At 47.2% G+C, this 15,445-nt stretch overlaps 1 protein-coding gene across 1 annotated transcript in view; it reads right to left on the bottom strand.

Annotated features, from left to right (window-relative positions):
• The window catches only part of LOC311224179 (SEC14-like protein 2), a 74,325-nt gene that overhangs the window by 37,387 nt on the left and 21,493 nt on the right, over positions 1-15,445 (bottom strand). Inside the window, exons 4-5 of the mRNA XM_084309053.1 lie at positions 12,842-12,904; positions 10,665-10,853 (exon numbers count right to left, since the gene is read on the bottom strand). Coding sequence (XP_084165179.1) covers positions 10,665-10,853; positions 12,842-12,904 — 252 coding nt within the window. The remainder of the gene's footprint in view (positions 1-10,664; positions 10,854-12,841; positions 12,905-15,445) is intronic.

Raw genomic sequence — 15,445 nt, 5'->3', positions numbered from 1 at the left:
CCTGAACAAACAGCTCTCTGTAGACTTACTACATCAGTACTATACCTGGACAAACAGCTCTCTGTAGACTTACTACATCAGTACTATACCTGGACAAACAGCTCTCTGTAGACTTACTACATCAGTACTATACCTGGACAAACAGCTCTCTGTAGACTTACTACATCAGTACTATACCTGGACAAACAGCTCTCTCTGTAGACTTACTACATCAGTACTATACCTGGACAAACAGCTCTCTGTAGACTTACTACATCAGTACTATACCTGGACAAACAGCTCTCTGTAGACTTACTACATCAGTACTATACCTGGACAAACAGCTCTCTGTAGACTTACTACATCAGTACTATATCTGAACAAACAGCTCTCTGTAGACTTACTACATCAGTACTATACCTGGACAAACAGCTCTCTGTAGACTTACAACATCAGTACTATACCTGGACAAACAGCTCTCTGTAGACTTACTACATCAGTACTATATCTGAACAAACGGCTCTCTCTGTAGACTTACTACATCAGTACTATATCTGAACAAACAGCTCTCTCTGTAGACTTACTACATCAGTACTATACCTGAACAAACAGCTCTCTCTGTAGACTTACTACATCAGTACTATACCTGGACAAACAGCTCTCTGTAGACTTACTACATCAGTACTATACCTGGACAAACAGCTCTCTCTGTAGACTTACTACATCAGTACTATACCTGAACAAACAGCTCTCTCTGTAGACTTACTACATCAGTACTATACCTGAACAAACAGCTCTCTCTGTAGACTTACTACATCAGTACTATACCTGAACAAACAGCTCTCTCTGTAGACTTACTACATCAGTACTATACCTGGACAAACAGCTCTCTGTAGACTTACTACATCAGTACTATATCTGAACAAACAGCTCTCTGTAGACTTACTACATCAGTACTATACCTGGACAAACAGCTCTCTGTAGACTTACTACATCAGTACTATACCTGGACAAACAGCTCTCTGTAGACTTACTACATCAGTACTATACCTGGACAAACGGCTCTCTGTAGACTTACTACATCAGTACTATATCTGAACAAACAGCTCTCTGTAGACTTACTACATCAGTACTATACCTGGACAAACAGCTCTCTCTGTAGACTTACTACATCAGTACTATATCTGAACAAACGGCTCTCTCTGTAGACTAGGTTTGTGATAGATGAGTAGGTGTGTTGTGAAGGATCAGATTAAACCGAATATATATATTTATTTAAGGATATATATTTAATAGTATTTGTATATCGTTTGATATCCCCTGTATATTCCTTGTACAATATGCACTGAATATCCCTTTAGTCTACTAAACAGCCCATAATAGTTTCATTCTACCATTGGACGAGAACCTGGCGCCAGCAGCCATACCCCTAGGTTCAAGTTCAATCGTGCCGACCAACATGTCGTGGCAAGCCCGGTTCCGCGTAAGAATACGTCTGGCGAAATACGAATGGTACTATTTGTTCACAGCGCATATATATATGGCGCAAGTAAAGTAGAACTTTCTTTTAGTCCATTAGTTCTTTACCCTCCAACCTAGTAACAGACGCGAAGCCTCACCCACGACGCACGTGTGGTGCAGTAAGGCCTACTTGGCCTCAGAATAGGCATTGAGATATCGTGTGGATTAATAGTTGAATTGTCATAGTTTGGCACTATACCGTCGAGTTGGACGTATTTCTATTAAGCTAATAATAGTCTATTATGTATGGTGCATCGTTCGGTTAGAGTTATAAAGTGAGCAGCACCCCCATCGTTCCTGACGTTATTTGGAGTCTTAACCAGGCTGGGCAGACCACTTGTGGTGCTTGCATCCGAGGAGCTCCGGGCCAGGACGAGTGGACCTGTACATTGGATTACTTTACCCGGACGACGGCGAGCCTTCCACGGCTTGGATTATCTACATGCTTTGGGTGCTTTGATTATTCCATGGATAACGGCCAACACTGCTGAGTGTTGGAACTACCCCCCGGAGAGGAGTCCAGGTGAGACGGCGCTCTACACCAGTGAGGTCGCCTCACGTCTCTCCGTTGTGGACCGGCAGCTACCGTCCACCAGAGGGTCCAGCTGTATTCATCTGCGGACCGAGGTTCTGTGGGCATCGTGTTCAGGACTCTGAATTCTCCCAAGAAATCGTCGGCCAGATGGGATACCGCCAGCGGCTCTTCTAACCCCCCCTCCTACTGTCTTACAACCAGCGGGACCCCCCCCCCTTAGTGTATCCAGCTATAATCATTTAAGTACCATCGCTATAGTTCCCTAAAGAACCGGGTTGTATACTTACTCCCTGCGTAACCAGAGATTGGACATTCAATGTTGATTTACCTACGAATACTCATTTGCCATACAAGTGCATTTCAAATCATAAATGTCATCAAGTGAACGTTGTATATACCCTTTGCTATATAAAATATTCGATTTGTACATTTGTGTGGACTTCGTTTCATCAGGTGGGAAAGTGTTCATCATATCTATATCATGTACTGGATGGCCAGAAGTTAAAGTACAAGAGGTAGTGGTTTAATAATACCATACTTATCAATACAGTCAGGGAATTGTACCCCTCAGTTACAATTGGTCCTTCGAGCCGGAGGGTAACTAGTGTAATATTAATATAGTGTTATTAATATTAAAATGGCCTATGATGAACACTCCACGAAACGGTCCTCCTAACGTAGAACGCCCGCAGCGCAGATGACAGCCACCTCAGTACTTAGAGGATTACGCTGTCAGTCAACTACCTAGCCTTCGACAAACGGTAAACGCGGTAAAAGTAGAAAGTAAAATTATGTCTGACCTTAACGACCAGGTTTCCCCGACCACAGAGGCCCTAGTAGGTTCTAATGTAACTGACCAAGCTCACGGTGGGGACCAGGAGGGAGCTGACATGCCTTTACCCCCCGCCAATACCGAAGAAGTAGTCCCCGACCAGCCCCGGGAGGAAGACAACCCTACAGAGAGAGAACTCTGCACGGAAGAAGAGGAGGAGAGCGCCGAGGAAATAGAGCTCCAGGACTCCCCAACGAGTACACCCAGGAGCGGCTCACCCAGGAGCGGCTCACCTCCACAACCGCCTTCCCCCAGCGAAGCGGAGAGGATGCTACAACAGGCGTTCCTCGTCAGCCTGACAGCCTCTACCGAACGCGATCGACTTCAGGGTGAACGCGATCGACTTCAGGGCGAACGCGATCGACTCCAAGCACAGCAACGGAGCGAAGAAGAGCGCATACGCCTGGAGATGAGACGCCTTCAGACGGAAGAGAATATGGCAAGAGACCGGGCCGACGCCCAGCGCGCCGCTGCCGGTGCCCAAAGAGAAGCAGATCTCACCAAGCGCGAAGTCGAGTGCGACAAGTTACAAGCGCAGCTAATGGAGCAGCTGATCCTCAAGGCAACACCCTCTCCCTCCGCCAGGGGTTCAAGGAACTCGTCGAGACAACAGTCAAGGGCAGCGTCTCCTAACCGAGCAAGCGACCCTGAACTTGACCAACAGACCAAGCCTATACCCCCCGCAGACCCCCTTCCCAGACCGGTCCAAGCGAGACCCAGCTACAAGGAAGGAGCGGCATACACTGCGGAGAAGCTAAATAAACGACTACAGGATCTGGAAGACCTGATAGAGGAAGAAGAGGGAGAGGAGGAGAACCAAGCCCGACGACAGCACAGTACTCCACCGGACCAGGAGGTCCAGTACAGCCCAGGCTATACCCCCGCGGCGCTGCGCTACAGACCCCCGACTCTATTCACGGGTGAGCACGACGCACGACCAGCCCCGAGGAATAGCACCTGGACCAGCGGGCCATGGTACCCTGTCGGTACCAGCCCACAGAGAGGCGCAAGAGGAGACTCGCCTAGGAGGTCTCTCCCCCAACGCTCGCCGATGTATCAGCCATCCACGGCGTCATACATTGCCACGCCGTCGTTTCCAGACTTCACCTATGAGAATCGAGCACAGTACACGGAGCTCCGGATGTGCTTAGAGACAATGATGGTGGATGTCGCTGATGAACGCCACAAGTATGCAATATTACTGAAGCACCTGAAAGTACCGCGAGTGCACAATATAGCGCTAGCCTATGCCACCTCTACGACCCCATACACCGCGGCCCTAGCAGCGCTGGACCAGAGATATGGACGTATATGGGATTACGTAATCCAAGAGATAAGGCATATTGATCGCCTACCCCCAGCAACAGACAATCGCTCATTAGACGACCTGTCAATCAAAGTGCAGTCCCTGGTAGGGATGCTGGGAGCGCAACGGGAAAAGGGCATGCATGAGCTATACGCCAACTCTAACGTCGAGAGGATTTTGGAGAAGCTGCCACCCGCAAGACAAGAGCGTTTTAGGCGGCAGAGGGACTACCGGGATCCTAACGGCCCCGAACCATCCCTCCTTGATCTAGCCGACTTCCTGGCGAGAGAAGTCAGCAGCTTACGACTGGATACGTTCGGGCGGAGCACGCCAAGCTCCAGAGAGGGACCCAGGAGAATAAATGATGGAAGAAGATCGGTGACTGTCATGCACCAATCAGAGTCAGTACCGAGCAGTAAGAGCCACAGTACCCCCTCGAGAAAAGAGAAGTGGAAGATGGTGTGCCCCTACTGTGAGAAAGAACACTGGCTGTAACAATGTGACCTGTTCACAAAGATGAATGCAGAAGAAGTGAGTCAATGGATAAAGTCCAACAGGCGCTGTTACCGATGTGCGCGCAGTCACATGGCAGCCGAATGCCGCCTAAAGAAAAGGTGCAGTCGGTGCGACGGAGCCCATCTAGATATACTACACGACAGTAACAGAAGACGGCCTTCACCTGCACCATCGAGCGGCACCAAGGCAAGTGTCATGTACATTGACCCCGCCAGCAGCAGCGGCGCCCAAGTGCTCTTAAAGGTAGTCCGTGTGACATTGAGCTACCAAGATAAAGTCATGGACACTTACGCCGTCCTTGATGACGGGTCAGAGAAGACCCTTCTGCTCGCGTCCGCTGCGGCCCAGCTGGGACTGCGGGGGAGCGAGAACCAAATGACGATTCGGACAATAAGAAGAGATTTAAAGACGATAAAGGGTGAAAATGTCTCCTTCACTATCGCAGCAAACGGGCAGCCAGAGCGACGGTATAGGATTACAAATGCTTTCACCAGCCAAGAAATAGGACTATCGCAGTACACCTACCCCATCGCCAAGTTGATGGATAAATATGTGCACCTGCGTCAACTACCTATCTCGCTCATAGACGGCGCTACCCCGACCCTGCTGATAGGCTCCGACCATGCAGAACTCATAGTCCCGATTGACCGGGTCCATACAGGACCCCGAGGCTGTCCTGCAGCAGTCGAGACCCGCCTAGGGTGGACACTACAAGGCCCCCTCGCTAAATCTCTCAACCGAACAGCAGCCACTAGCTGCCTCCACTCCAGAACGACTGAAGAAGACACCACTCTCCTGCAGCATGTCGAGAGGCTATGGACACTAGAGACAATGCCCTTTAAGAACGAAAAGAAAGATATTCGTTCTAAAGAAGACATTTACGCCATCAACCTACTCGAGCAAGGGACAAAGAGAGTCACAGTCGGCGGAGTGATGAGATACGCAACTCCACTCCTGAGGCGAGAGGGAATGCCCACCTTTCACGCAAAGAAAGACGCCACGGAGCGCTATCTATTGAACACGGAGCGGCGCCTAGCCAAAGACCCCGCTCAAGAGGGTGTGTACCGCGCTGAGATTGAGAAGCTAATCACAGCGGGACACGTGACAAAGATTGACATTAAAGAGGCCGATCAGACGACCGAATCATGGTACGTGCCGCATCACAAGGTCCACCACAACGGCAAGGATCGCATTGTGTTTAACTGCAGCTACCAGATCGGATCCCAAAATCTGAATAAAGAGCTCTTGCCCGGCCCCACACTCGGCCCCTCCCTACTAGGCGTGCTACTGCGCTTCCGCCAGGACAAGGTGGCTATCAGCGGGGATATCAAAGGGATGTTCCTGCAGGTGAGACTAGTGGAGGAGGACAAGCCCCTGCTGCGGTTCCTATGGAGAGAGAGGATCGGAGATGAGAACCCAGCCATCTACCAGTGGGAAGTACTCCCCTTCGGAACCACATGCAGCCCGTGCTGTGCTACATTTGAACTACAGAAACACGTCGCAGAGGACCCAGCAGCAGATGAAGAGGTCCGACACAGTGTGAAGAACAGTTTCTACGTGGACAACTGTTTACAAAGCGTTTCGACTCAAGAAGAAGCCGAGGCTCTCCTAATCAAGCTACGCGCCTCCCTGATCAAAGGCGGCTTTGATCTCAGGCAGTGGGCCAGCAGTGACCCGCATGTATTGCGCAGCCTCTCCCCCGCGGACAAGGCTGCCAGCAGCGAGACCTGGATGGCGACCATCCCAGGAGAAGCCCAAGAAATGACACTAGGACTAGTCTGGCGCTTCAAAACAGACTCGCTCCACTATAGACACAAACCCCTGACTCCAGAGCAGGGAAGGTCGACGGCGACACCGACCACCAGACGGAGTGTGTACAGAACACTCGCCAGACAATATGACCCGTTGGGATGTATTCTACCTTACACCACCAGGGCAAAGATGATTGTACGAGCACTATGGGACAAGGACCAGGGCTGGGACGACCCAATACCCGCACACCTTGCCTCCACATGGAGAGAGTGGGAGACGGAACTCCGCTCACTCCCAGGCGTCAATATACGCCGCAGCTACTTCCCATCCACAGTGAGGCCAGAGACATGCAAGATTGATCTACACGTCTTCAGCGACGCCTCCGAAGTAGCCTATGGATCGGTGGCCTACTTGCGTGCCCAAGAGAAGGGAGGAAAGATACACACTGCTTTCATCCTGGCTCGCTCAAGAATAGCCCCACGAAAGCAACAATCTATCCCGCGTCTAGAGCTCTGCGCAGCCCTAGCAGGAGCGCATCTAGCCACGTTAATCCAACGTGAACTCACCATTCCGGTGCACAGAACAATCTTGTGGTCAGATTCCACGACAGTACTCACATGGATCACATGGATCACTTTGTATCTGGAGCAGATACAAAGTCTTCATGGGAGTCAGAGTCACCGAGATTCAAGAGTTAACAGAAGCAGCGAGCTGGCGGTATGTGGACACCAAACACAACCCAGCTGACGTCATCACCCGGGGAATGTCTCTGGATGACCTCACCCGTCGCAACATCTACAGTGACGGACCAGAATTCCTCAAGCTCCCGGAAGAAGAGTGGCCTACGCCCACCCCACGGGAAGCAAGTAACGAGGAGGCTGAGAACAAGAAACCTATGTTCTGTGGACTGAGCACAGTCGCCTCCACAGACCCCAACATAGATGACTGCATTACCCTAGAGAGTGCGCAGCAAAAGACATTCCTGTGGCACCACCCAGAGATTCAGTCCACCACTGACATTTCAGCAGCTGACTACGAAGAAGCAGAACTTCTTCTACTACAACGAGCCCAGAGAGACTCGTTCCCCGATGAGCTAGACTGTCTACAGGGAGGAAAGCCCGTCCCATCAGACAGCAGACTGCTCCACCTGGCACCCGAGAGTGACGCCCATAATCTCATCAGAGTGGGTGGTCGCCTGCGGAGAGCCCCCGATCTACCGGATGACATTAAGTACCCGATAGTCTTGAACAGCCGACACAAGGTCACAGAGCTGATCATAAAGAAATACGACGAGGATGTACACCACGCAGGAGCAGAGAGAGTCTTCGCGGAGATCAGACGTCGCTATTGGATACTTCAAGGAAGAGAAGCGGTGCGACGCTTCCAGCGAACCTGTCTAGACTGCCGAAAGTGGCGCGCGCAGCCCAGCATACCACGGATGGCTGACTTACCCCTCTGTCGCCTCCGAATCGGCGACAAGCCATTCCACTCCACAGGCATGGACTGTTTTGGCCCGTTGTATATAAAGAGAGGAAGAGGAACCGAGAAGCGGTGGGGTATTGTATTCAAATGCATGACCACCAGAGCGATACATATCGAGCTCCTTCCGACCATGAGCACAGACTCATTCCTTATGGCCTTCCGAAGATTCACATCACGGAAAGGAAAACCGTCTACATTGTTGTCTGATCACGGGACAAACTTCAAAGGCGGAGAAAGAGAGCTGAGAGAGAGCTTCCAAGCTATGGGCCCAGAACTTAAGACCCACCTAGCTCCATCCCAGATTGACTTCCAGTTTAATCCCCCGAACGCACCCCACTTCGGTGGAACCTGGGAACGAGAAGTACGTTCTATAAAGACAGCCCTGTACGCCGTGATTGGGGCCCAGACTGTGGCGGAGGAAGTCCTAATGACAGTCCTCACGGAGATCGAGGGAGTATTGAACTCAAAACCCCTCGGTTACGTCTCCAGTGATGTAGCAGATGTCGACCCAGTCACCCCCAACACACTCTTAATGGGGCGGCTGGACCCCGCGCTACCCCAGACAATGTACAGGCCTGAAGAAGCGAACGGCCGAAGAATGTGGAGGTACAGTCAAGTACTAGCTGACAAGTTTTGGAGCAGCTTCCTACTCCACTACCTACCGTCTCTACAGACCCGCCAGAAGTGGGTAAAAGAGAGAGACAATTTGACAGAAGGAACAGTCGTCATGATTATCGACCAGTCACTACCCAGAGCTATGTGGCCGGCTGGCCGCGTAAGCAAAGTGATCACCGGTGCCGACGGCAAGGTCCGAGCAGCTGAAGTACTCGTCCAAGGGCGAACTTACACACGACCCGTGGCGAGGCTAATAGAACTGCCCCGACTCCCAGATACTATCGATGATGACCATGACCCCATGACTTTGTGAGTTGACTGACCCTTACAGCGGACCTTGAGTGGTAGACAGTGCGGTTAATCTGTCTCTGCTTAGCTAATTAGGTGGGACTAATTAGGGGGCGGCTGTTGTGAAGGATCAGATTAAACCGAATATATATATTTATTTATGGATATATATTTAATAGTATTTGTATATCGTTTGATATCCCCTGTATATTCCTTGTACAATATGCACTGAATATCCCTTTAGTCTACTAAACAGCCCATAATAGTTTCATTCTACCATTGGACGAGAACCTGGCGCCAGCAGCCATACCCCTAGGTTCAAGTTCAATCGTGCCGACCAATATGTCGTGGCAAGCCCGGTTCCGCGTAGGAATACGTCTGGCGAAATACGAATGGTACTATTTGTTCACAGCGCATATATATATGGCGCAAGTAAAGTAGAACTTTCTTTTAGTCCATTAGTCCTTTACCCTCCAACCGAGTAACAGACGCGAAGCCTCACCCACGACGCACGTGTGGTGCAGTAAGGCCTACTTGGCCTCAGAATAGGCATTGAGATATCGTGTGGATTAATAGTTGAATTGTCATAGTTTGGCACTATACCGTCGAGTTGGACGTATTTCTATTAAGCTAATAATAGTCTATTATGTATGGTGCATCGTTCGGTTAGAGTTATAAAGTGAGCAGCACCCCCATCGTTCCTGACGTTATTTGGAGTCTTAACCAGGCTGGGCAGACCACTTGTGGTGCTTGCATCCGAGGAGCTCCGGGCCAGGACGAGTGGACCTGTACATTGGATTACTTTACCCGGACGACGGCGAGCCTTCCACGGCTTGGATTATCTACATGCTTTGGGTGCTTTGATTATTCCATGGATAACGGCCAACACTGCTGAGTGTTGGAACTACCCCCCGGAGAGGAGTCCAGGTGAGACGGCGCTCTACACCAGTGAGGTCGCCTCACGTCTCTCCGTTGTGGACCGGCAGCTACCGTCCACCAGAGGGTCCAGCTGTATTCATCTGCGGACCGAGGTTCTGTGGGCATCGTGTTCAGGACTCTGAATTCTCCCAAGAAATCGTCGGCCAGATGGGATACCGCCAGCGGCTCTTCTAACCCCCCCTCCTACTGTCTTACAACCAGCGGGACCCCCCCCCCCCTTAGTGTATCCAGCTATAATCATTTAAGTACCATCGCTATAGTTCCCTAAAGAACCGGGTTGTATACTTACTCCCTGCGTAACCAGAGATTGGACATTCAATGTTGATTTACCTACGAATACTCATTTGCCATACAAGTGCATTTCAAATCATAAATGTCATCAAGTGAACGTTGTATATACCCTTTGCTATATAAAATATTCGATTTGTACATTTGTGTGGACTTCGTTTCATCAGGTTGGAAAGTGTTCATCATATCTATATCATGTACTGGATGGCCAGAAGTTAAAGTACAAGAGGTAGTGGTTTAATAATACCATACTTATCAATACAGTCAGGGAATTGTACCCCTCAGTTACAAGGTGCATCATAGTATCTCAAGTCTCTTGTGTTTATGTGGTGTCTATCTGCGTGAATGAACGCCTTGTATATTATGTGGGAAATGTATGCGATACCTGTGCTTTATGTGATGTCTGTTGAATGTGATATGATGTATGTTGTATAATGATGTCTGTTCATTTCCTTCTTTTATTTTTTTCATATTTCATTGTTTTGTGTGCCCCCCACCCTTCGTTGCTACTTTCAAGCCAGGATTACAACATCATACTGTATTATATATCATATCACACTGTATCACTTCACATTACGATGTACTAGTAGCAGGCTTTCCTCTTTCCTCACCTTCTGGGACTGGACCTCACATTGCTTCTGCAGCATCTCACAGTCTCTGATCTTGGACTTGATGAAGTCCTGCTTGGCGGCGGACAGGAAGAGGCCTTTGGGATCCATCGGCCCAATGACATCATACCAGATGGGGCTGCCCTCTCGATCATGGCCAAACATACCTCCCGATAGATACTTCTCTATCACCTAGACACAACAAGAAGATACTGATATAATCTAGACACAACAAGATACTGATATATCACCTAGACACAACACGATACTGATATAATCTAGACACAACAAGATACTGATATAATCTAGACACAACACGATACTGATATATCACCTAGACAACAAGATACTGATATATCACCTAGACACAACAAGATACTGATATATCACCTAGAAACAACAAGATACTGTTGTAATCTAGACACAACAAGATACTGATATAATCTAGAAACAACAAAATACTGATATATCACCTAGAAACAACAAGATACTGTTATAATCTAGACACAACAAGATACTGTTATAATCTAGACACAACAAGATACTGATATAATCTAGACACAACACAATACTGATATATCACATAGACACAACAAGATACTGATATAATCTAGAAAACAACAAGATACTGATATAATATAGAAACAACAAGATACTGATATAATATAGACACAACAAGATACTGATATAATATAGAAACAACAAGATACTGATATAATCTAGACACAACAAATATACTGCTATAATCTAGACACAACAAGATACTGCTATAATCTAGACACAACAAAGATACTGATATAATCTAGACACAACACAATACTGATATATCACCTAGACACAACAAGATACTGATATAATCTAGAAAACAACAAGATACTGATATAATATAGAAACAACAAGATACTGATATAATATAGAAACAACAAGATACTGATATAATATAGACACAACAAGATACTGATATAATATAGAAACAACAAATATACTGATATAATCTAGACACAACAAGATACTGCTATAATCTAGACACAACAAAGATACTGATATAATCTAGACACAACAAGATACTGCTATAATATAGACACAACAAGATACTGCTATAATCTAGACACAACAAGATACTGCTATAATCTAGACACAACAAGATACTGATATAATCTAGAAACAACAAGATACTGCTATAATCTAGACACAACAAGATACTGATATAATCTAGAAACAACATGATACTGATATATCACCTACTGTAGACACAACAAGATACTGATATATCACCTAGACACAACAATATACTGATATAATCTAGACACAACAAGATACTGATATAATCTAGACACAACAAGATACTGATATAATCTAGACACAACAAGATAATGATATAATATAGACACAACAAGATACTGATATCACCTAGACACAACAAGATACTGATATAATCTAGAAACAACAAGATACTGATATAATATAGACACAAGATACTGTTATAATCTAGACACAACAAGATACTGCTATATCACCTAGACACAACAAGATACTGATATAATCTAGACACAACAAGATACTGATATCATCTAGACACAACAAGATACTTCTCTATCACCTACTGTAGACACAATAAGATACTGATATATCACCTAGACACAATAACATATTGTATTTCTATCACCTGGAAACAACATGATATCAATCCATCACCAAATTACAGCTGGTGTCTGTCTAGACAAGTTAAGTGGTGGGTTACTTGCTAATGAAAGGCTGGCTGGCATTGTTCTCCGGCACTGTTCTTTAACCGTTTGGTAGCTAGTGCGGCAGTGAAAGGGTTAACAGGAAGTCTAACTGTGGCTTGGTAGCATTTTAGATAAACCCACATTGACAGCATTTTCTAGATCCGGACACACACAACAACTATACTGTAAACCACACTGCTAATGTGTACAAAGTACCAAATGCATGGAGTGTGATACAGTATGTATAGTCACATCGGTGAGATGTAAAATATTTATCCAATACTAAAATGAGGAAATCTGGATATGGAACTTCCTGCCTGCATAAAAAAACCAAATGACAATATAAACAAGATCAATACAACTGGACATAGACACTTTTCTATGACTATATATCTGACTAATGACTATATCCGACTATATATCTGACTGGATAACTCTGTGTAAGTGGTTTACCTCTGGAGGTTGCCATTCGGTGGTTATTGTGTCGACTTTCAACTGTCTCCTGAACTCCAAATGCTGGAAGAAGAGATGGGCATGTGTTACTACTGGTAAACACAGGTTTACATGTCATTATAGGAGGTTCATAAGTTTTGGGGTGACATATCAGATATATAATGCCCCTGTTACGGTGATAGGGACACCTTACAGCTGTGAGTGCCGTCCTTGGGATGAGACGCTAAACCGAGGTCCTGACTGAATTCGGTCGTTAAAGAACCCAGGATGCCTATCGTAAAGAGTAGGGGGTTCCCCGACGTTCCTGGCCAAATTCCCAATCAGGTCTCTGACATCAAGGCCACCTAATCATCCCTTCCCCTTAATTGGCTGATATCAATCCCTGTCTCCTGAGCCGTTCAGCCATTGTGTGGTGTGACGTGTGCCGGGTGCCAGTGTATGGCAGCCATTGAGCCTGCATAGCCCAAGGTTGGGTGCTACCAGTGGTGGTGAAGGAGGCAATGTCCACCCTACATTGTGAAGCGCTTTGAGTATGAGAAAAGCGCTATATAAATGTAATGAATTATTATAATTATAATTATATGGTACATACAGTAGACATGTAGAGGGTGTGTTTGCTTTGGCACAATGGATCTTCCTATGAAATACACTCGTCACATCCTTTATACCGGCAGCCATCAGGCTCTACAACCAAGGGCTCGGACGACCGGCCCTGCTGCCAGAACTATCGCTGTCAAAACTCAGGATGTGAGAACTCATATCCACGTGCACTCACTGTACTTTTTGTATTGTGTACTTTTATAGTGTATTTGTATTTATATTTTATATTGTATCTACAGTGTATATAGAATAGATACTGGACTAGGGCGGTTAGGTGGCCGAGCGGAGATTGCGTTCGTCACCAGCCCCGGAGCTGTGAGCTGGATTCGCCTGTTCGAATCCAGCTCACAGCTCCGGGGTTGTCACCAGCTTGGCTGGCCGTCTGCACTAATACAATTGGCTGTATTAGAGGGTGGGAGAAGCTGGCGGGGTGGGTCCGGGTCGTTGTAAACAGCGACTCCTACAGTTCGGTCGGGGCGCCTGCTAAGCGCGGATTGGACTTGAGGGGGATAGTGTGGTCCTCCCACACGCTACGCCCTCTCAATGAGAATCCGCGCTGCCAGGTGAAAAGAAGCGGTGATTGGCTGGACGTGTGTCGGAGGAAGCACGTGGTAGCCTCCACTCTCCCAGATGATCTGACTGTGGGGGGTAAGTGCGCAGCGACCAGGAAGGGACTGGGAATCGGCATACGACTAACATTGGGATGGGAGAAAATCAGAGGAAAATGGAGGGGGAAAAAAGACAAATAAAAAAAAATTAAATAAAAAAGAATAGATACTGGACTGTAAAGCTCTGTATCCCCCCCCCCATGCTGCTTTGACACCTGAATTTCCCCAAGGGGATTAATAAAGGATTATCTTATCTTGTCACAAACTGTTTGTGCCAGATTGGCCTGTGCACTCACAACAAATGTATAACCCCCCACACGCACGCACACACACACTGTACATACACTGTACATACACACACACACACACACACACACACACACACACACACACACACACACACACACACACACACACACACACACACACACACACACACACACACACACACACACACACACACACACACACACACACACACACACACACACACACACACACACACACACACACACACACACACACACACACACTAAGTGGCTGAGGAGGCTTAGACACTGGGCAACAGTGGGCAGCACTGATAGCTTAGGCTGGTAAAGCTATGCCTCCTAAAGTGTTAATCGGAAATACAGAAATACCGGCTACAGGCTTTCCGGTTTCCGGGCACCCCCTGATCTGTTTATAGTCCCCAGGGAAACAAACAACAAGCAGACGCTCGAACTGTCGAGGGAGGCGATAACGAGGTTGTTTCTGGGGGGAGTGCATTTTCACGAGCACCTGTCGTGATTTCAGGGGCGGGACTTCCTATACGATTCCCACTTTCGGCCGTAGTGCTTTACCAGGCTTTATCTCTTGAGATAAAGCTGGGAACGAGGTTAACTGATAGCTGCACTATCAGCAGCAAGTGGATCAATTCTCATTTGCAGAGACGGGTAAGGGGGAGGGGCTTAGACACTTTGACACACAACGCAAATCGGTGTTTGAAAGAGACAGCCTCATTTCCATGTCCCGGCACTGTGTCCAATGAGAAAGAGGCTGTAATCATGGACCTGGTCATACGACAACAGTGAGAGTCTCATGCAGGCAGGGGTGTAAAAAGTACCCAGAAATTATACTAAAGTGAAAGTATGGGTACAGTCTCAAAATCTTACTCAAGTAAAAGTCAGAGTATCTGGCTAAAAACACACTTGAGTAAAAGTAAAAAGAAGTTTCTACTTTTAAATGTACTTAAATGTAATTTTTTTTTATTCCGGGGCAATGAAATGTTCCGTTTCGTCCTCTTCATCACTCGTACTATCGTTTGTGGCCGTCTTCTGTAGCTTGTCACTCTGACTGTATATTCTTCTGATAGCAGATGTTTAATCAAAGATCCCCGCTTTCTAGTCAAGGACCAATC

This window comes from Notolepis coatsorum (genome assembly GCF_963971535.1).
Source record: "Notolepis coatsorum genome assembly, chromosome: 2".
Taxonomy (NCBI): domain Eukaryota; kingdom Metazoa; phylum Chordata; class Actinopteri; order Aulopiformes; family Paralepididae; genus Notolepis; species Notolepis coatsorum.
Note: the sequence above shows the minus strand (reverse complement) of the source record. Positions and strands in the feature narration are given on the sequence as shown.